The 22,185-nt window shown below is 33.5% G+C and overlaps 1 protein-coding gene across 1 annotated transcript in view; it reads right to left on the bottom strand.

Annotated features, from left to right (window-relative positions):
- The window catches only part of BARD1 (BRCA1 associated RING domain 1), a 72,881-nt gene that overhangs the window by 6,185 nt on the left and 44,511 nt on the right, over window positions 1–22,185 (bottom strand). Inside the window, exons 7-9 of the mRNA XM_011358646.2 lie at window positions 12,345–12,453; window positions 6,033–6,165; window positions 5,436–5,528 (exon numbers count right to left, since the gene is read on the bottom strand). Of these exons, the coding sequence (XP_011356948.1) occupies window positions 5,436–5,528; window positions 6,033–6,165; window positions 12,345–12,453 (335 nt within the window). The remainder of the gene's footprint in view (window positions 1–5,435; window positions 5,529–6,032; window positions 6,166–12,344; window positions 12,454–22,185) is intronic.

Here is a 22,185-nt window from a genome sequence, read left to right as displayed (position 1 = left end):
TTACATCTAAACCAGGCACTTAAGTAACTCGAGATAACAGCATTATTAGCAAAATAAACATTGAAGAATTTCCCTTCTCATTCTATTAAAAATTAACACCCAGGCTGTAAAAACATAAGAATTTATTTTTCAAATGCTTTTCTATTAGGCTTTTTAGTCAAATAGGCTAAGATATTACTTTACAAAAAAAGAAAATCAATCACATGAGGAAACCTTTTAAAACAATGACAAACAAATGAAAAATCAACTTATATTCTCACTGCAATTTTTGAAAAACTGGGTGGCAAGAAAAAGAAGACATAATCCCAATATTATGAAACTCCATAAAGATTGAAAGAACAATGAAATGAAGGCTGAAAAGGTAAAATAAAAGCTAAATGCTCCACTGATGCCATTCTAAACATCTGCATTTGGGATATCATAGAAAATACTGTCATGGGTCATTAGATTTTGTGATTCCATGTAAATACCATTTAACAGCTGGTTATTTCTGGCTAGTTTATAAGCTGGTACTCTTAATTACACACATACTTACTCATACTCTCTTTTACTTAATGCATACCAAGAATCAGGTCAATTCTGTCACAAAAATATATTACCATATCATAAAATTTTCTTGGGCAAAATTTGAATATCAATTTAAAACTTCGTATTACAAATTATAATATTAAAATAATTCTCTTTATAAATATGGTTAAAGACCAAACTCAGTCTAATATTCCAAAATTTTCTTAATAATTTAAAAACTCATATGTGTTCTTTTTTAGTCATATATTTAAAGTACAAATATTGATCTAAGAATTTGTTTTGATTAAGATGATCGCCATATCAAAATGTATTTGCTTGGTCTGCATAACGGGTATAAAAGGTCTGGTGTATCAAACTAGAGAAATATAGACATAAAGGTTCTAATTTCCCTGATTAAAACTGAGGCCCTTATCCATCCAATTTCTCTTTAGAAAAGACTAAAGGAAGATATACTTTCTAACTGCTATCAGAACTGAGAAGTTGAATTTCTTCCTGGAGAACTTAAATTTCATTTACCAGACACATTGTTTTTAAAACTGTTATAAACAAACAGGCCTCACTAACTTACCTACCACTGGTTTCTTTTTATGTCTCTTTGCTGTATGCATTTACATATTTACATATTGTTGAAAGTAAAGATACAGCTGTTCTATGCTTTTTAAAGTTGAAAATCTTGTTTTTCATAATACGTCAGTCTTAATAATTATATAAAGATGTGATTTTCTTCAGAGAATATTTTTCAGCATTCCAGAATTCTCTTAATTCTCTCATATATAGGTTATTCTCCCTACATTTTGCTATTAGAAATAACAATGCAAATAGTTTTATTCTTTCATCTGTATTACTTGCCGAGAGTTAATTCTCATAAGTGAAACTATTACATCAAGGATGTTCATTTTAATTTTTTTATTCTTATAAAAGATTTCTGCAAGCATAAAGTTGCCTAATCAATCTTAGTTTATCAAAAGCTTTGACATGTTAATTTTATAATAATTAACAAAGTCTGAAATATAAAAAAATACATTTATTTTTTAAATTCCACAGCACTCTCAAGAGCCATTTGAAGAAACAAATTTTAATAGAAAAGTATAAGCATGTTAATCTGATCATGAGGTCATTTATAAAATGATGATGTAATGATTGTCTTTTAGGTCCATCCTCCTCAACTAAAACAAAAACCACCCTATCTGGCCCTTCCTCACCTCACAGACACAAGTCCAATGCCAAGTGTTTGGCACATTCCCACAGCAATTCCCTTAGTGTTGAGACTTTCAAACTTCTACAGCAATAATTTTATTTAAACTTAGATGAGAGTGGGGAAAAAGAAGAGATTACTTATAAGAAAAGATGACAGCCATCTGCTCTCCTCTTCACAATGAGATGAAAAATGAAGAGGCAGAATTCAATTTTTTATAAAAAGGTTAGGCTAGAGGAAATTCTGAAAGCAGTATACTAAAAGAACAGGTCAATAAAAGATATTTTCTCTTATTGAAGGCTCGTTTATATCTTTAGGATGCAGTTCCACCTTATTCACACTCTAAGAGCTGAATAAAATGACTTATTTGTGCATCTTCTATTTTTTCATTACCAAAGTTCAGCCTTACGCATAGATAGTTATAAATTGCCTATGAGGAATCAGCATCAAAACTAGGACTAAAACAGAACTTCAGCCACAATTTAATCTTGAAGAAAGAAATTTTCCTCTCTCTATCTCTCATTTCTGTAAAATATCTGTAAAATAAATATGATGAGACAGAATGGCTGGTATAATAGTAAAATTATGGCCTATTTTAAAAATCTTCATGCCAAGTCCATTAACTGTAACGCTGTAACACACTTTACATATACAATGTAATGAGATACTAACCAATTAAGACCGAACATTTAAACAAAAAACTTCAATAGTTAAATTTGGATAATTATCCTTTTTGTTAACTTAAATTTCTTTAACTTGTTAAATAAGTCAATTATCTATAGAGAATGTTTAGATAAAATTTCCTCTTGAATCTACGTAGTTTATGGAAAACCCCATAAAAAGATATATTAACCTATTTCCTGTTTAGGAAAAAAAAGTGCAGCTTGCTGCCAGCATTAATTTAATATCAGCCTCTTTGAGGCTGAAGCAAATCTAAATTGTCTTCAATGTGAAATTAAATATAAAAACTGTTCTTGGCGTTACTTCTAAACAGAACTTTCTTCTAATCCTAATGTAACAGAAATGTCTATGATGATCAGTGTTTAAAAACTTTTGTGTGTGTGTGGTAAATTTAAAAGTATGGAACAACACACAGCAGAATATCTATGATTTGACATTTTCAGCGATCGAGAATTACTATATTTTGTAAATGGAAATACCACTGGCAAAAACAGAATGCTATAAATAGAATGATGTCATTTATTTCCAAAGACTATCAATATACTAGAGCGATGTGAAAATAACAAAAGCAAGATATTTTGTGGCAAACTTTGGCGGTATGGTTAGGACCATCATCTGTGTGTTATCTTGGGGCAAACGCTGCAGACGCAAGCACTGCCAGTGAGTATTCTCGAGTCAAATGGGAAACGGATTAAAGTTTCTATATAGTTAAGCCAGGATATCCTCAAACATAAGATTTAGTTTTAATAAGTCATAAGTCTTTACAATTAATTTTGAAAGCTTTGGTCTACCTCATCTTTCTTTAATATAGATGGTTTTCAGATAGTTTTGAATAGCTCTGAACATTTTTTTAAAAATCAAACTATATGCCTAACATGAAGAACAATATAGAAACTGTAAGACATATATATCTATATGGAAAGAAGGTATTTGAGAGTTCTTGCCTTCTTTTTATAAACCCAGTGACTATTTAAAGTAATTGTCTCAAACCTATTTCTCTTTGGATTCTGTATTAGAAAATATGAGGATATGAACTTCATAAGAGATTCTATCCATCTTTATCTTAAAAGAACTACTAAAATTAGAATATGTTATTCACTACTGTTGAGAATCACCAAAGAGCACACTATTATGTCAGCTTGAGTACATCAGTGATTTTATATAAAGATGACACGGCCAAGCCATTAAATTGACAAAAACTTCCAATTCTTAAAGAAGGCAGATTTTATGGACATGAATCATGCAGCTTACGCACGTAACCAGATGCAAGTTCGGCAAATTCACAAGAACTATACACTCAATGTAAGTGGTAAATGCCTTAACATTACCAACTTCTCATGGATTCTTATTACCGATACCTTATTATTATGAAAATCTATTTCTTCCTATAACCACTGGCAAGATTTCTGGCACATATTCAGTACAAAAGGATCTATAATCATAGAAACATTGTAAATCAATTTTTAAACACTGAGGCCTAGTAAGACTCACCATAGATTTGAAAGAAAAAAAAAAGGTTCAAAAATGGGAATGAAACAGAAAGAGAAACTTTACTATGTAAATGGTCAGTCCAATTGCTTATCCTACTTCTTAAACTGATTGTAACTGAGAGAGACTAGTAACACTCACTGATGGGAACAGACAGAGTGGCATTACTAGTCATAGCCACTTAGCTGGATCAGACCTTATCAGTCTAGACTAGCATCACAACAAAAGTGGTAGCTGCATAAAGGACATGCATACCAACTGCTAAAACGAAACCATTTTACACACCAAATCAACTTCAAACATATTAAATTAATAATTAAGATCTAATAAATCAAGCACTGCACTCTACCAAAAAGCTTCAAAGCACAAAACCATAAAAGTTTTTAAAACTAATTCTGATGCATCTTTAAAAAAAAGTTTCATCAAAAATACACACTATTCTTTTTTAACTTTTTAATTTTAAATAATTATAGATTCATAAGAAGTTGCAAAGAAATGTACAGGAAAGTCCCATGCACCTTCGTCCAGTGTCCAAGGTTAACATCTTACACAACTACAGCACAATATCAAAAGCAAGACTTTGACATTGATACAATCCATACAGCTTATTCAGATTTCATCAGTTATACAGCACTCGTGATGTGTTGTGTTCATGTATAAAGATCTATATTATTTAATCGTATGTGTAGCCTTATGGAAGGTAACCACCGGTAGGATCAAGAGACTCAAATGCATGATCACGGGACTCCTCCTATAACCCCCCTGGCTGCCACTATTCTTTCTAAACAATTAGTTAACCGAAAAGGTCAATCCATTGTCCTATTTTAGCCACTGTATCCAAAGTAGATACTTTAGCTATTAAAGAGTAGAAATAACTCTGTATGAGCTTCTTTCTTTATTTAGTTTTAAGTCTTAAGCAAAGCCAAGGCTAAGAAAGGCAAACAAGTAAGACAGGGAAGGGGAAAGGCAGCTCTCACGGTGGTGGTGTTGACCACTAACGTGTGGGTAACGGGAATACATTTTCAGCAGAGGTTTAGATAATAGCTGGTGTAACTGCCCCAAATCAGGTAGTATAAGGCAGTCCAAATTGCCCAGCAGCTTCCTAAAATATACTGGATTAGTTAAGAAAGCAAAACGGTGTTTTGCATGCAAGTTTATAGAAATCATAGAGGGATAGCAATAAATCACTTACATTTCATAGCATTATATTTAAAACATACATTTATTAAGTTAAATATACTATTTAATAGTAATATGGATTGCTTGGGCTTTAACATCAATGACATAATCTGTTTACTCTTTATTAAAATAGTTGGTATAGTAGGAAAAAAGAAGACTTTAAAACCAGAACATATTTGTAGACATTTACCAAGAACACTAAATGATACTATTAATATGAGAAGATTTTATAAAACGCAGTAACTAATCAGAGGTAAGAAAATTAACATAAGGTGCTTAAATAATTATTGGCAATAGTGCGATATGAAAAATGAAATTCAGTCTACTTAATTCATTTTTAAATTCTCCCAAATCCAACACTTACATTCAAACTTTAGGATCCAGCATCCACTGAGAATCCCGAGCATACATTTCAGGGTACTTTGAACTTTATCACCAGGAACAATGACATGAGTTACTACAAAGAAAAAGCAGTATGAGAAACAGAAATATAAACCAAAATAATTCTTTAACTAGTCTGCTTTTTATAACTAGTTAGTCTACATTTTATAAACTTTAATCTGAATTTTCTTCAAAGGCAACCAACATGAAAAATCAGATCATAAACCACATATCTTAAAGCCACATTAGCAAATATAATTTTCCTTTTATTTTCAAATTAAAATTGAAGAAGTAAAGTATCATATGCACTATAATTTATCAGTCATTGAAAAACCCATAAATTTGCTCTTCTGATATACTGTTCTGTCCTAAACTAACGACAAAGTTTAAAACTTTGTCGTTAGTTTAGGACAGAACAGTATATTTCTTAAACAAATTCAGTTTATAAGTAGTTTACAACTATAAAAATATTTTAGGTTTATTATGAGATTCAAAGTATATAGCCATATCTCAATGGAGTCACACAAAGGAATTACTTACTTAAATTTTTTTCTACCAAAAATAAATAAATAATCCTCACCTGTACTGTCAAACTCAGTGCATTTTTTAGCCTTGAGAATTGCTGCAAGTTCACTGAGCATTTTCTGTTGTTCTGAAGAAAGCCCACTGCCTATAAGTACAAGAGGCCCATCTCTACGCTGACCAGTGTACATCTGTTAATGAAAAGGGAGATGCCACAGTGTTAAAAACATTTAAAGACTAGAAAAGAATTAAACTGATCTTCTCTTGGTTTAAGCTTGAAATTTCACTACTTAGCTCACTCTACCTGGTCATTCCCAATGATTTTTGAATCATCACTCAAAACCTCAATACATTTGAACAATTATTTTTCTATTTATTTTCCCAATAAAAGTCAAACATAATACTGTAATTTACAAATACAAGACATGGGGTCCTCTTACATATGTGAATGTATATGTACAGTAGACATCTGGGCTCTCAAAGGTCCAAAGAACATGAGTGAAACACTGATGGTATGATCACAGGTATAGCTCAGAAACTAGATTAGAGAAAACTGGTATTTAAATATTCACTTCACATATTGAAGTGATCATTTATCCAGTCTGATGCCCTACAAAATTACACCTAAATTCCTGGCAATACCTATGAACAGATCAATCTTAATAATTCACTCACTTGAAATACATTAAATAAGTCTATGATGTGTTAAGTATGTAAACAAAACATTTTTTAAAAGACTTTCATAAAAAGTCTTTTTAAATGGTAATATTCAGCACTTAAAAGTTTAGCTTCCTGAATTACTTATTCCTCTCAGGCTCAACTTGCAAAGTTTATTTTTACTTGACATGTCATGCACATCACACGCATATTTACATCACATTTCTGACTATGTATCTTTTTTATTCACTAAATTATAAGATCATGTAACCATTTCTATCCTAAACATTGTAAACACTCCATAACATAAAAACAGTTCAGTGTACTTTATGTATTGTTCAATTACTATATGATAGTAATATTAAGAAAACAGTATTTCAAAATTCTTGTCAGTTATACGCACGAGTGCCATAAAATAGCTCTCAATGGAACACCTTACGTTCTAATTTATGTAATCCACTTCAGCTAAATTAGTTCTGTACACAAAATATAAGAATGAAAAGATATCAATTCTAAATATAGGATATGATACTATTTCTACCAACACAAGGAAAGAACCAAAGTGGGTCATTTTCCTATCAAAGTTTTTAAAATTGAATAAAAAATAGAAACGAGCACTAATTTCTCATAGTTAAGGAATGCTATTAAAAAAAAAAACATAAAGCAAACAGCTGCTAAAGCCACATGTCTGACTAAAGGGTCAGGGGGTTGGGGGGTGTGCTGAGAGTGAGTGTGTGCAGGGGTGGGGTGGGGTGCATTTGCTTTAAATAACCAGAGGTCTCAAACCATGAGATTCAAAAGACATTCAAAAAACATCCCAAGGGTTCAATATCCTGATTTTATAGAATTAGATATTATGTACATTAGCATTAAACAAACTTATTTAAAGAATAATTTGATATGAAACGTTTTCTTAGATAAACTAGTTATTCTTAATTAATGAGTTTTTCAAAAATAAGGTTTAAAAAATTATGTTAAGAAAAAGGATAAACATGCTGCTCAGACAGATCATGGGCAGAGAAATCACAAAATAAATATGGCAAGCAGCTTTTTAAGACTTTAAGCTTAGAGATTGCATCTTAAATTTAAAGAAGTGCTTTCCAACAGCCATTCATCTTTACCTGAAACAAAACTTCTAAATGAGAAGTAGAACCCCACCCCTTCCCTTCTGCATGATGATCCTTGAAAGCAGCTTCCAGAATAACTTAGAAATCACTGATATGAAGGATTTTAGACTCAGATACCCAAGCACTTGTGCTTGTGTTTCAGGGGCAAGCATATAACATGACTGGTCCTCTAGATTCATTCATGCATTCCATACACACTTATTAAGCACCCGCTATTTGCCAGACACTGTTCTCAGTGCTGGGGCTACTATAGTAAACAAATGAGGCAAATGCCTGCCCTCACATACTTTATATTCTAGTTGAGGGAGAAAAATCAATACAATAATGTCAGGTGATAAAGCAGGATCGGGGGGTAAGAATGCATTGGCAGGTTGCTATCTAATATACAGCAGTCCAGAGAGCTCTGGTAGGAAGATGCTGGAGTCGGGTCTGAAGGGAGTAAGAAGCACGCCATATGGGCACCTGGTTCCCTACATTTGTTCCTTGCAAAGACAAGAGCTAGTGCTAAGGATCTGAAATGGGACATGTTTGGTGGATTCAGAAAACAGCAGGATGGCCCAAGTAGCTGAAAAAGAATGAGGAAAAGGGAATCTAGTAGTAGCTGGAGGAAGGCAAATCCCAGAGCTGAGATTTTAAGGATTGCACATAAAGAAAAATCCCTTTCAGTTTTGGACTTGTTGTCATCATCTTTTCCTTAGCCAAGTATCTACGATTAAGATAGTAAATAATTATATTTACAGGCCATGTCCATGTGACATGAAGAAAGTATAGGTTTCCTACATTTAATGAAAACACAACAGTAACTGGATAGTTGAATTGAGAGGATAATCACTTTCCTCTTTTCTGAAGGGAATTGCTATCCTCAGACTCCAAGAATACCATAAGGATATCTTTATTTTTGACACATTTAAAATAGTCTTTCTCCAGCTTTTACATAAAAGGAACATTGGCAAATGACAACTTAGTTATGCTATGTTCTGCCAGGAGAGCTCAAGTTCAAATGAATAAAATAAGTGCCAATTTATAGTTGTTAAGTATGTTGAGACTGAATGCCTGCTGACCTAAGATTTAAATAACGTGTGTTCTAACTGATCCATTCAAAAACAATTTTTTATGGCTGGTTAACCCTGGGCAAATCACAACCTTTCTAAGTCTCAATTTTCTAATTTGTAAAATGAGGAAATTAACCTGATTTCTAGGTTCTCTTCCAGTTCATTCTCTTCCACTTCTGCCCTTACTAGAAAAGAAGTCTCTGAACGATCCTAGATGTCAACATATCCCGTTCTCTTATCTTCCTCCATCTGAGTAGTTGCTAAATATAGCGAGTCTACCATCCATCTCTCTCTAAACTCCTCTTATTCTCTCCATCCCACATCGCTACATACCACCTGCAGTTCCAGTCCTGTCCATTTCACGCGTGGACTCTACGACAACAGCCTCTTACCCAGTCTTCAGTCTTGTCCCACTGCCACACATGGAAGCTGCCCCATTAACTAGAGAAATAAAGTCTGAACCCCTTTTCAGGGAATTCAAGGCCTTTCACAATATGATCCCAACCTGGCTCTTTACCTTCAATATCTCTAACACACCTTATGCCTCTCACACAAAGCTCAATTTTCTCAGATTTCTAAGGTCCTTTATGATAGCATCCTTGTCTCTGAGCAGCTGATCCTTACATTGGGACTGCCATCCTCACTTTGTATACCTGACTGCAGTGAGCAATGTTGGTTGTCCACTCAAAATCTATTCCTCACTTCCTACATGTAAAAGGAATGCAATTTTGTTCAGATACCACTCTGCAAGGAATGACCCTATCCTTCAACCATGAAGTATGTCAAAACCAACTGTGTACCAGTTCTGACCAATGAGACATAAAGGAAGTCCACTAGAAGGCTCTGGGGAAGGTTTTAGTCTTTCTTTTTAATGCTGGACCCTGTCACACCTGGAATTGTGGCAATCATCTGATAACCACTACAGGGGAGATTAGTGAGGACAAAGCCACCAAGCTGAGAATGGCAAAGGAGACAGACAGTGAGAATTTCAGTCACTGGTGCAGCCACTTAACTGCTGAACTAACCAAGTGGAAAGCTATCCTACATTGGGATAATCTTTATATAATACACTGTCTTTAAGCATTTGGAAGTTTTCTGTTATTTGAAGCTAATAACATTATTTTTTTAATCAAGATATAATTGACATATAACATTATTAGTTTCAGGTTTACATAATTGGACGTTTTGTATGTATTACAAAATGATCACCACAATAAGTCTAATTAACATCCATCACCATATACAGTTGCAAATTTTTTTCTTGTGATGAGAACTTTTAAGATCTATTCCCTCAGCAACTTTCAAATATACAATACAGTACTGTTAACTACAATAACCATGTCATACATTATATCCCGTGATTTATTTCATAGCTGGAAGTTGGTACTTTTTAACCCCCTTCACCCGTTTCGCACTGCCCCTCCATTTCAAACCCTCTCCCAGCACCCACCCTCTGGCAACCATCAATCTGTTCTCTATCCCTGAGCTCACGTTTTTTGGGAGTTTTGTTTGTTTTTAGATTCCATTATAAGTGGGATCATAGAATATTTGTCATTTTCTAACTTATTCACTTAGCATAATGCCATCAAGGGCCATCCATGTTGTCACAAATGGCAAATTTCCTGTTTTTATAGCTAAAAAATTATTCCACTGTATGTATGTACGCGTGTGTGTGTGTATATGTACACACACACAATAATGAGTCAGGGTACCACATTTTCTTTATCCATTCATCCATCAACAGATATTTATGTTCCTTCCATATCTTGGCTGTCATATATAATGCTGTAATGAGCAGGGCGGGGAGAGGGTGGTACATATATCTTTCTGAGTTAGTGTTTTCGTTTTCTTCAGATAAATACCCAGAAGTGAAACTGCTGGGTCATAAGGTAGCTCTATTTTTAATTTTTTGAGGAATCACCATACTGGCTTTCATAGAGGCCATATTAATTTACATTCCCAGCCAACAGTGCATAAGGGATTCCTTTTTCTCTACATCTTCATCAAAATTTGTTATTTCTTGTCCTTTTGATAACAGTCGTTCTAACAGGTGTGATTCTCGTTGTGGTTTTTATTTGCATATCCCCAATGATTATTGATAGTGAGCATCTTTTCATGTGCCTATTGGCCATGCGTATATCTTCTCTAGAAAAATGTCTGCTCAGATTCTCTGCCCATTTTTTAATTTTTTTTTTTTTTTTTTTTTGCTATTGAGCTATAGTTCTTTATACCAATAGCACTCTATTGAATCCCTCACTAAAGCTTTTACCTTTAAAAGCTTATATGTTTTTCGTCACCTTCTTTGTGAAGCTCTCCCTGATCCCTCCGATGTTAGATTCTTCCTTCTATATGATTCTACTGTACATTTTTATGGCTTTCATTATAAGTTTATGACATGTGCAATACATTTTTTACATCTATATTCTCCATAAACTACAAGTTCCTAAGAAACAGGCACTATCCCCTTTATCTCAAGCTTGTACTTCTCTCCTAAGCGACAGACTCACATACTCAACTGTCTATTCAATATCTCCATTTGATGTCTTACAAAATTGGCAATTTCCCTCTACATGACAGCAAATGGTACTACCATCTATCTACTCCACTGCTACAGTCATAGTGCTACTCTTTCCCCACACCTCATCGATATTCCAACAGAAAATTCTGTTAGCATTAACTCAAAAATATATATTAAATCCCATTACTTCTCATAATCTCCACTGCTATTACCTTAATCCATGTCATAATGGTCTCTCTATTCTGTCAAAATGAAACAGACCCAAGTAATCTCCCTACTTCTACTCTTGCCCCTACCCTACAGCCTCTTTATTACGGAGCAGCTGGAGTAGTAAACTTTCTAAAGCATAAATTAAATCACGTCATTCTCTTGCTTTAAATTCTTTCAATGTTTCCCAGTACTCTTAGACACTCACTAGTCACTACCAATAATGATCTAACCTTCGAGTATGACAAGCTCATCCACTGAGGGGCTTATACACTTGCTGTTCCTTCTGCTTGGAACACCTGTCTTCCAGATATCCACCTGACTACCTCCTCTCACCATTCAGGTTTCAAATCAAGTATCAGTTCTTTAAATGCTGTCCTCAGTGAACCAGCTAAAGCAGTGCCTCTTCTGGAGCCCATCACCCTCCATTTGATTACATTCTACAAAATCTGCATCAAAGCACTCATTTATAAGTTCCTGGAATTGTTTTAGTTATATTAGTTTACATATTTACAGTTGGTTTCTTGCCCGTCTTTCACTAAATGTAAGCTCCTTGAGAATGAGAGTCTTGTCAGTCAAATTTATTGTGCAAAAATGCCACCTAAAGTATGGGGGAGGGTCAATAAATATTTGTTGATACATTTTTTCTGATTATGTCTTCAAATTCACAAAACCTAATACACAGGAAGTGCTCAATAATTGTTTAGCGAATGAAAGCAATTTGCTAACTGGAAAATTTTCCATTATGCTTCTTTCATAACCAATTTCAATGAGAAATATAAATTCCCCAAAGCTAAATTCATACTTACTACTGAGCAATGGCTAGTTGATGATGATTCATTCTTCTCTGGTAGCAGCAATAGTGATTTCATATTTTCACTGTCTGTACAATCCACAGGTCGCAGACCAAATATGTTACTAGTAAAATAAGTACAGATGGGTGTAAGTAAATAAAATGTGTGACTCGATTCTTAACTAAATGGATGCACTAGCAAAACATTTTTTTTTTAATTCTTTAATAATACACAATTTTTACTAAAACAAATGACTCAATTCACACAAACCAAAAGGATCAAGTATCACAAGCTGCTGAATTCAATGGGAAAAAAAGAGGTAGAATTTTAATTTGAAACCAGACTGTGTAACCAGGGGGACATTTAGTTGAATATATTGATACCTACACATGAATTTTTTCACAACTCTGTACGCTTCTGTATTCACATTCGTATATTAAAATATAGCTTCATAATTATTAATCACTATGTGTGAGGTGCTTTCAAATGCAAATAAAAATCATTTACTGTAGCAATTATAGGCTCTATCATTTATATAAACAGATACAAAAATTAGATAAAATTCACAGGATAGGCATTTAGATCCACTGGAAGGAAAACTAATGCCACATGACAAACAATTTAATAAAGTAGTGATCAGGGCAATTTTAAATTAATTTTAATATGTATGTACACTATAATCTATCATAGTCACAGTCATCACACAACAAACTGCAGCAGTTCGGAGAACAAGTTGATGCAGATTTCTCGCCATGCACTAATTCACAAGACAGAATATTACACAGAAACTTTAGAGACACAGTATCACTCTGTTATTTCTTAGATGGGAAAACAGACAGAAAGGTTCCAATGACTAGATTTAATGTCATGTTTTCTTTGTTCGTTACAGTAATATTCAATATTGCCTATTATTACTCTTTTAATTATAAATTGCTAAAACCATACAACTTTTGCTAACAATTCTACTTCTTTGCATGTGGTTTCAAAATGATTTTAATATACTGTATTATGGCACAAAGTTTTCTAAAATGAGCATTCCTTTTACAGTTTCTAAGATTATGGTATATTTATATAATTAATGGCCATTAAAGTTTTAGTGAAAATGCAAGGTGTTAAACAGGATATAAAATTTTAGGTAAACATGGTATATTACCAGTTTTTCAAATTGTATGTATAGAAAAATATCTGGAAAAAAACCTAGTGAAACACTGGGGAAGAGAAAGGAGGAAGGGACCAACTCAGTCTTATGCTCAATGAAGGGCACAGAGATAAGAGACACATAGATGAGAGATAGAAGCACCTAATGAGTTTAGAGATAAGGTTATTAATAACCTTGGAGAAGGCTGTTTTGATGACATAGTAAGAAAAGAAAGCTAGCAGATTAAGAAAATAAATGAAACACAGCAAATGTTTCTCTAAATGACCGATTTTACTACTATCAGGTTCAGGCACTCTTTCTTCTTGAGACAGTGCTGGGTAAACACTGATAAACTTGCATTCCCAGATATCCCTTTATGCCCAGGTCCGATAATGTATAACTTTCCCCTGGCAACAGTCTTTCTCCAGCCCAGGTATAATTATAACCAATTATATTTCAGCTTCCTGATTTACAACAAAGTGACACAAGTCATTGTGCTGGAATTTAGATCTTGCCAAATTCCCATATATTTAAAGCAAACAATTTCAGCTTATTTCAAAAGGTAGCTGACCTCATCAATATACTTAATATTTCTTCATTTCATTCTCTAAATTATTATGCCCATGTAAAAATACACAATCTCCTCAAACGTACTCTATAAGTATGAAAATCAAAAAAACGAATGAGTTAAAGAACCAAAATTCTAAGCCTTAAACCACCAAATGCAAAATAAACAGCAAAAAAAAATGTCACAATGTACGTCATCAAAGATCACTGCACACATAAGGACTTTTTAACAAAGACTAACGTAGATTTTTACACTTCAAAGAAATAAAATTTAAGGGCTCAATTGCATGCACTTTAAGGCACAGTAACTGTAGCATACTTATTTTACACAAATAAAGTCCACTATAACATGACAAAAATAGTAATGAAAGTACCATGCCCATCGGCTAGTTAGGACTTTAAACCAAAAAATAATAAGACAATGGTCTTGTAAGATGTTTTTACTTTCTAAAGAACTACATCATAAAACGATTAGTAGGATTCTAATTTACATTTAAAGTCTTTATTACACAAAGCTTACTATCTCATACGGTCTTTAAACATGTGGTTTCTCCACTTAGAATAGAGACAGCTTCTGCTTATACGCAATTCACTAAACCCTTAGTCCTCCTGCATTGCTAATGAACTGGAGAATGGCACATAACTAATGCTAGGTTGAAAGATAATCAGTTAAACCTCAGCCCGGCATCAAGGGAGATGGAGCCTATTAAATCCTGTCATTTAAATTCGCTTTGTCATGGACCACCGAAATTAAGAATTATATACAAGACTGTATGTGACTTCTTCGGAAAAATATAGCAAGAGAAGGTAGGGTATGTAAGATTTCTTCTTTATTATGAGAGCACAAAAAAGTCATATAACTATTTTTCCCATAATGATATATTTGAATGGACTAACAATTTGCTTACAGACCTTATGTAAAAAATCAGTTTAAATGCACGTAATTAGATTCTTTTTTTAAAAAATAGGGAATATATGGAAGAAAGTCACATGTTGTCACATGCATAAAGGACTATCATTTATTAACTGAAGAACTGATAAATCGGTTATTCTCTATCACTACACAGGGAAATAGTTTTTTTTTTTTTTTTTAGAATAACCAACACCACGGACTCAGGATAAACATAAATAATTTCATTCTCTACTTTATTAGAATGAGTTACCAAGGGAACTTATAGAATGATTTTTTTCTAAATGTTTTTAAATATAGCACATATTGTATTTTCTGACATACTTTAACCTAAAGTCTTAACACTTACACTAGGTATTTTGTAGAGATATGTAAGACTTCAAAAATATTATCCTTGCCTATAATCTTACCGAGGACAAATACTCAATGGATAAGTATAAAACTGATGAAATATAAACCAAAGCACAAAATAATGAGGTGAAATGGGAGATGGAGTCCAAACAAAGTAAAGGATACACAATAGCAAACAAAATAACCTTGAACCCAGGATTAGAAACCAGAATTTGGCAAATGAGTGTGAAAGGTCTGTGGAGGGAATAAAAAACATGATTGTTGAAATGGGTGTTAATAATGGAAGAAAGCCTTCCAGCAAGGCTGAAGAGTCTAATCACTGTATGCTCAGGTGTAGGAGCCAAATACAATATGGAAAATTAATGAAGTAAGCAGGCATAAAGTAAAGGATGTTAGAGACAAAGTATGTAGCTGTGAAAATGGAAAGGCACAAGTGTCTACCAGTTAAACTACATACGTTAATTTAACACCAATATAACTAAGGCTATTTTCAGAATGCAGAAAAACATTAACATTGTCACTGAATTTACATGTAGCGTCTGATAGGATATTAATACCTTTCATATATACCACTTTTGACAGTTCAGTTCTCTTAATGTCCTATTGAAAAAGTCTCTTGTAATTCAGTGAATTTCAAATGATCACATATAGATAACATTTTATACTAAATCCTAAAAACAGTATTTTTCTGATTATTAAAACATTTTACATGATCACTAACCAATAAGATACCTTTTTGATTCTAAAAGTTATTTTCTGTTCCTTCACAACATAGTATATCGGCAAATTTTACCAGTATTTTCCCTCTCTTATTACTGCTCTATTCCTTTAGTTGTGATTTTAAATCATAATTTTTGAAAATATGTTTCATATAAAACTTTTAATGATATGACTGAAGATTTTAAGTTAACTTTAAAACCTTGACAGGATCTAAGTGTTCATAAGTTAATGCATTTTCACCATTGAAAGCTATTAAGAAATGCTTGGAAAATCACTGCAAAATAGATTTTGTGTAAAAATAGATGTATGCATTAATATACATTTATGTAACATACATACACCAGAACTAGCAATAATCATTTAATTTTTATTTAACACACAGAATGAGTACATGTGTATATACACGTCGAGGGAAGTTACAAACATTATTTGGTAATCGGCTTGGCAAAAATTCATTCAACAAGTACCTCTAAGAACCCTTTTAGTTACTGAAGAACAAATGAGATAAAAGGTAGTTTCTGTTCTCACAGAACTCAGTGGGACAAAGCAGAGGGAAACAAATAGGAAGGACTTAAGTCTAGTAAAACTTTCCAGATGTGAAAGGAGAAGGAAAAGAAGGGGTACAGAGGTAGAATAAGGGTCTCTCAGAGAGAGGAGAGGATGTGCAAAGGCCTTGGAGCAAGCTAGTGTGGCAAATTAGAATCACCAAAAAAAAAAAAAAAACTCAAAAGAAAGAGAAGAGCAAGAAAGAAACAGGGAAAAAGAGGGAGGGTGGGAAGGAGAGAGAGGGAGGGAGCGGGAATGTGGAGGGGAAGGGGAGAGAGGGAGAAACGGAGAGAGGGAGGGGAGGGAGAGAGAAGGCACAGGAATGTAGGCTGTGGCCAGATCACGTATGAACAAAAGGGTGGTGTTAAAGAGTTGGACTTTATTCTAAGGATGAGAACCTTGAACAGCCAGCTCCCTGAATGGTTGTAAGCAGGAGAGATGGCACCAATATACCAATGGTAATTAAGAGCTGGAGTTACAGAATCAAACTGCCTAAATTTAGATTCCAGCTCTGCCACTCAATAGTTGTGCGGCTTTAGAAGATCTACTTAACCTCTTGAGCCTGTTTCTTCATCTGTAAAATAGAGATAACAATACAACTATTAACATTCTTAGATTCGCATTTTTGAAAGAGAGATACAGAATGAAAACAAGGGAACATAAGTTACATCTGTAATATTAACCTTTACGTTTATTTCCCCCAATTTTATCATATATTTCATGCATGTTTACTAAGAAAAATTATAGAAGCCTGTTTTCTTAACGACATTAAAATTGGAAGAAATTTTCATTTTCCTGTATGGTACAATCTAAAGATAAAGAAGACTCTAAAAATCCTTTTCCTCACTAGGATTCTTTTTGATCACTAAGATTGATGAAAGTAAGTACTTATTGAATAGTCAAACTACAGTAGTTAACATTTCAGCATCAGGCAGAGTTCAGAAAACAGTGTAATCCATTAATGCCCTTTTCTCCTTAAGAATGATATAATAGACACCTGCCTACAAATGTGCCTGTGATGAGTTGCACCACTATTGAAAGAGAGTAGGAGAGACGGGAAAATTTAAACTTATACTTGCATAGACAGATCACTCAATCCCGAACACATGAGCAAAAGGCATTTTTACTAATGCTAAACTTATCACGACTGACAGGAGACAGTCCATGAATGAAATCCTTTATGAACAACCATGAAATTGCAGAATATAGATTTTAATTTTTCAAGTCATTTGGCTTGCTGTGAAGCAGGAAAGCACAGAAATTCAAAAGAGCAACTTGTTTTTTTTTTAAGTGATAAAACACAAATTAGCTCTGTTGTAGGAGATTAATTCTTTTAAAAAATTAAGTAGGGCAACAGGGCAATTAATAGGTCCAACGGTCTATACAATATTTTCTAATTTAGAATTCTACATCCTACCAAGAAAACTTGTCAATAGCAGACCTAGTACCAAATCCTAAACTCTATATATGTTAAAAAAAAAAAAAAGCATATGATTTTCTCCCATATACTCAAAATAAAATGGTTATAATATAACTGGAAGAGCTTTTCTTAAGTCCACGCTGGGGTGTACAAAAGGCAGTGGGGAAGAAGGACCGCCAATGAAGTTTTGAACAGCTATCAACACAAATATTCTCAGGCAACAAGGAAGTGTAGAAGATATAAACCTTATTCTCATTATCTGAAGTTAAAATAGAACTAATTTTCCCTCTTGGATCATGGACTCTTATTTGAGCTCACTAGAGGTAAATCCTCATGCAAAACACAAATCAAAGTTAAATGAATTAAAACTATATTCAAATGCAAGATGCACTTAAAAAATGCCAGTTTGCACAGCAAAGTTCAAAGAACATAATAAAGTATTCGAAGTAAAATGTGACTTGAAAAAAACCAGGAAGGCATTAGAATGTTAAAATTACACCAAAATAAAAGATAAATTCTCAAGTAGATATATGACTCTCTAGTGTATGCATATTCCCTCCATAATCATAAACATTTAGGGTCCAAACCCCATGCGGCAGAGAAATTCATCACTGTAGATGACATATAGATTCTATGGGAAAAAGTAGAGTTAGAAGACTTCACTGATGAACCTATGAAAGGTCCCTATGTTTTTTAAACTAAATAATGAAGATGGCAAATAAAGAGTATCACTATTTCAAATTAGTACTGTTTGTGGTTAATTCCTAGTTATCATGCCTTGCCTTATAAGGTTTCAAGATTTCTCTCCACCGGTATTCAATTAGATGTTTTTAAATTCACTTGGCTTTGCAATAGATAATATTCCATTCTTTCCTTTCCTTTCACACACCTAGTCTTCCAGAATCATTCAATGCCTAATTAGGTTACTGAGTCGTTGACCTTCCCTACTCCCTGGGCTACAAAATGGCTCTCCGTTATCTTTACACTTTATAAATTATTACTGAAAAGATAGTTCTTGAGCCTTCTCCCTAATATTTTAAGTTATGTGGTCTTAGCAACATTCATGACATCTTAATAACAAAACATATCTGAATACAGAACTTTCAACGTGGATCCCTTAGCCTTCATTTACATGCTTTCCTCTCTTCTAAAGACATCCAAGAATAACTCAAAGGATGTATTTTCTTTGTCCCAGGTTTTCTTCTCTCATCCGAGGCTAAGTTACAAAAATCTTTATTCCTATCTGTAAGTTTGCTTTACCCCCAATTAACATAATTCAAACTAAAATTCTACAGTAGCAGAAAAAGTGTAAAGTCAATCAAAATATACCAAATGTTGAGTGAGGAGAATGTCTTACATTTCACATGAGGACATAGATCTTTCATCAAACACAGTTTAATAGGAACTCCATTAACCATCACTTCCTTATACTACAGTACAACTAAAATCAATTGATATGATGCTGGCCTACAGGACTACTTTAGCTTAGGAGCCCTGAAGCATGTGGAAACAGAGTATTTTTTAGCATTCAATACAAAGAAACTATCATAACATTTAACTAAAAAATATATATGTATATTTTTAACAACAACAACAAAACAACAACAACAACTATATATATATATATATATATATATATATATATATATATATATATATATATATATATATATATATATATATATAAAGGAAGGCCTGAAGCTTTATGCATTTAAGATACTCTGACACACATGTGGACAATATGCTAGGAACGATGTTTCCTCACAGACCCTGCCCCACTGGTGCGCCCTATGCTAAGCAGCGGTGAGCGGATCTTCCTGCGCATCCTCCTAAAACTCACAGCCTCAGATAAAACTGCAAAACAGATACACTGTTTCTATAGTCCATTGGGGCTATGTAAGAATAAACTTAATGACATAACAAAAAGTCCCCCCAGCTCTTAGAACATGTATTCTACTATTAATACATTAGTATTTCCGAATGCTAACTACTATTAACAAAATTGAAGAGATCACCAAATATTTAATATGCAACTATCAAAACAGATCAATGTTCTACCAGGTGAGGGGGAGATGTTTATTTCTGAAAGATACTCCATTTGTGTTCCAGGACCAGAGAAGGTGGAAAGTATCCTGATTACCTTAAAAAAGCTATGAGTATAATTTTAATATCAAAATCCGAGGGCAAAAAATTAAAGATAAAACCACATTCTAACTCTAACTTATAATTATAGCTGCAAAAGTCTTAAATAGAGTTCTAGTAAGCTAATGTAAAGTATTCCTTTTAAGAATAACATACTACACGAAGTCAGGTCCACCCTAGGAATGCAATAAGGTTTGGTATTTAAAAATTCATCAGTGACATCAACAGGCAAAAAGTTTAAGATCATCTCAGTATAAAATGAAAATCATTAATAAAAGAAAATATAGTCTTGTTATAAAATAGTAAAATAACTGGGAGAAAGATCTTTATTTTTAACATTGATTTTAATATTAACTGTAGGTTTACAGTCAATGAGAATAAATAATGAGAATAAAACAAACATGCCAACTATCACCATTAATTTATAATATTGTTCTGGAAAGTATGACAAATGCAGTAATAAATGATAATTAGATCCTCAGAATTAGGGGTTGGCTAGATATAAGAGATATGTACTAAAATTAACAGATTTCCTATACATCAAGAATAACAAGTTGTATTTATGAACAGAACATCCAGTTCATCCGGACAAAACAAGAATCACTTGCCTAAAATAACCTCAGTAAATAGTCTGGTGCATGTATACACACATATATAAAATAGATTTAAAACTATACTAAGCTATATAACAGGACTTAATGGAGAAACATACCATGGTCCTTAGTGAGAAATCAATTTTATTAATCCACTACAACCTATACACTTACCGATTTCAATTGAAACTCTAACAAGATATTTTTGAAACTTAACAAAGTAAATCAAACTTCATGTGAAGAAATAAATTGATAAAAACAGCTAATTCCCCTCTCTACACACCACTGCTATGTTACTACTTTAATTCAGACTCTCATTCTTCCCCTTGATTATTGGACACACCTGTTCACTGAGCTCCCTGCCCGGGATGGAGGAGGAAGTTTACAATTTAAAATTTGAACACAAGGTATTTCGCTGTCTCTGCCTACCTTCTCTGGCCTTATCTCATCATCCTCCTCCCTTTCATTCCAGGTTTATATCACTAACAAAAGCTCCTAGAACTCAATGAACAAGCAGTCTGGCCTTAGTGTACCTTAGTACCCATCATCATCTCTTTCTGTAAAGCCCATCCTTTCCTCCTACCCTTCTTCAAAATTCAGCTTGAGTGTGTCTTCTTCCAGAAAGCCTTTCATGACCTCCTCTAGTCGTAATTATAGCCCCTACTCTAAACTTCCACAGAATCTTGGGCACTGAACTATGAAAGCATATATCACCCTGTTCTATCATCAATAATATAACTGGCTGTTCACTCCTACCAAAATATAAGCAGCAGATAAAACAACTGGGGAGATAATGAAGTAAAGGGAGTAATGGAATGTAGAGATTATGAGAAAACATAACAGGATTTTATTGGAGACCAGAGAAGGAAAGCATCTACGTTAAAAAAAAAAAAAAAAAAAGGACCTCAACCTTGAAGTGATAAAGAAGGATGCCAAAATGTCTGTTCTAGAGCTAAAGGACACCATTCGGAAGCAGAACAAGCAAAAGGACCCTACTTATCTACAACTTCAATTAGTCAAAGTACCAAGCCCTAAAGAAGGAAAGACAATAAGTTTTGCCCTTTCTGGTTCTTACCTTCTTCTAGGGATGGGAAGAATCTAGTCCTGGTTATTGAGAAGAGTTCCATCAAAAGTAAAAGAGATATAATAAGCAGAGAAAAAAAGAAAGAAAAAAATATGCTTGCCAACTCAGATTCCAGAGCCTGATATATTAATGGCTTAAAAAAAAAAAAAATTTTTTTCAGGCAAAAAAAGAATAGTAAGAACCCCATGTAGTCCCCACACTCCACTTCCCATGCTTCCCTTAAGAAATGGAGGAAGGCACAGGAATGAATTTTATCTACTCTCACCTCTCAGTACTTCTCTCTAGAAAGACAGTATATAGAACAATGGCAGAAAGACGGTAAAAGTGTCAAGGCTCTAGGAATTACTTTGAGTAGCCACGATCCCACAGAAGGTAACATACTATG

This window comes from Pteropus vampyrus, unplaced genomic scaffold, assembly GCF_000151845.1.
Source record: "Pteropus vampyrus isolate Shadow unplaced genomic scaffold, Pvam_2.0 Scaffold42, whole genome shotgun sequence".
Lineage (NCBI taxonomy): Eukaryota > Metazoa > Chordata > Mammalia > Chiroptera > Pteropodidae > Pteropus > Pteropus vampyrus.
The sequence above is the reverse complement of the archived record's forward strand: the minus strand, read 5'-3'. Positions and strand labels throughout refer to the sequence as shown.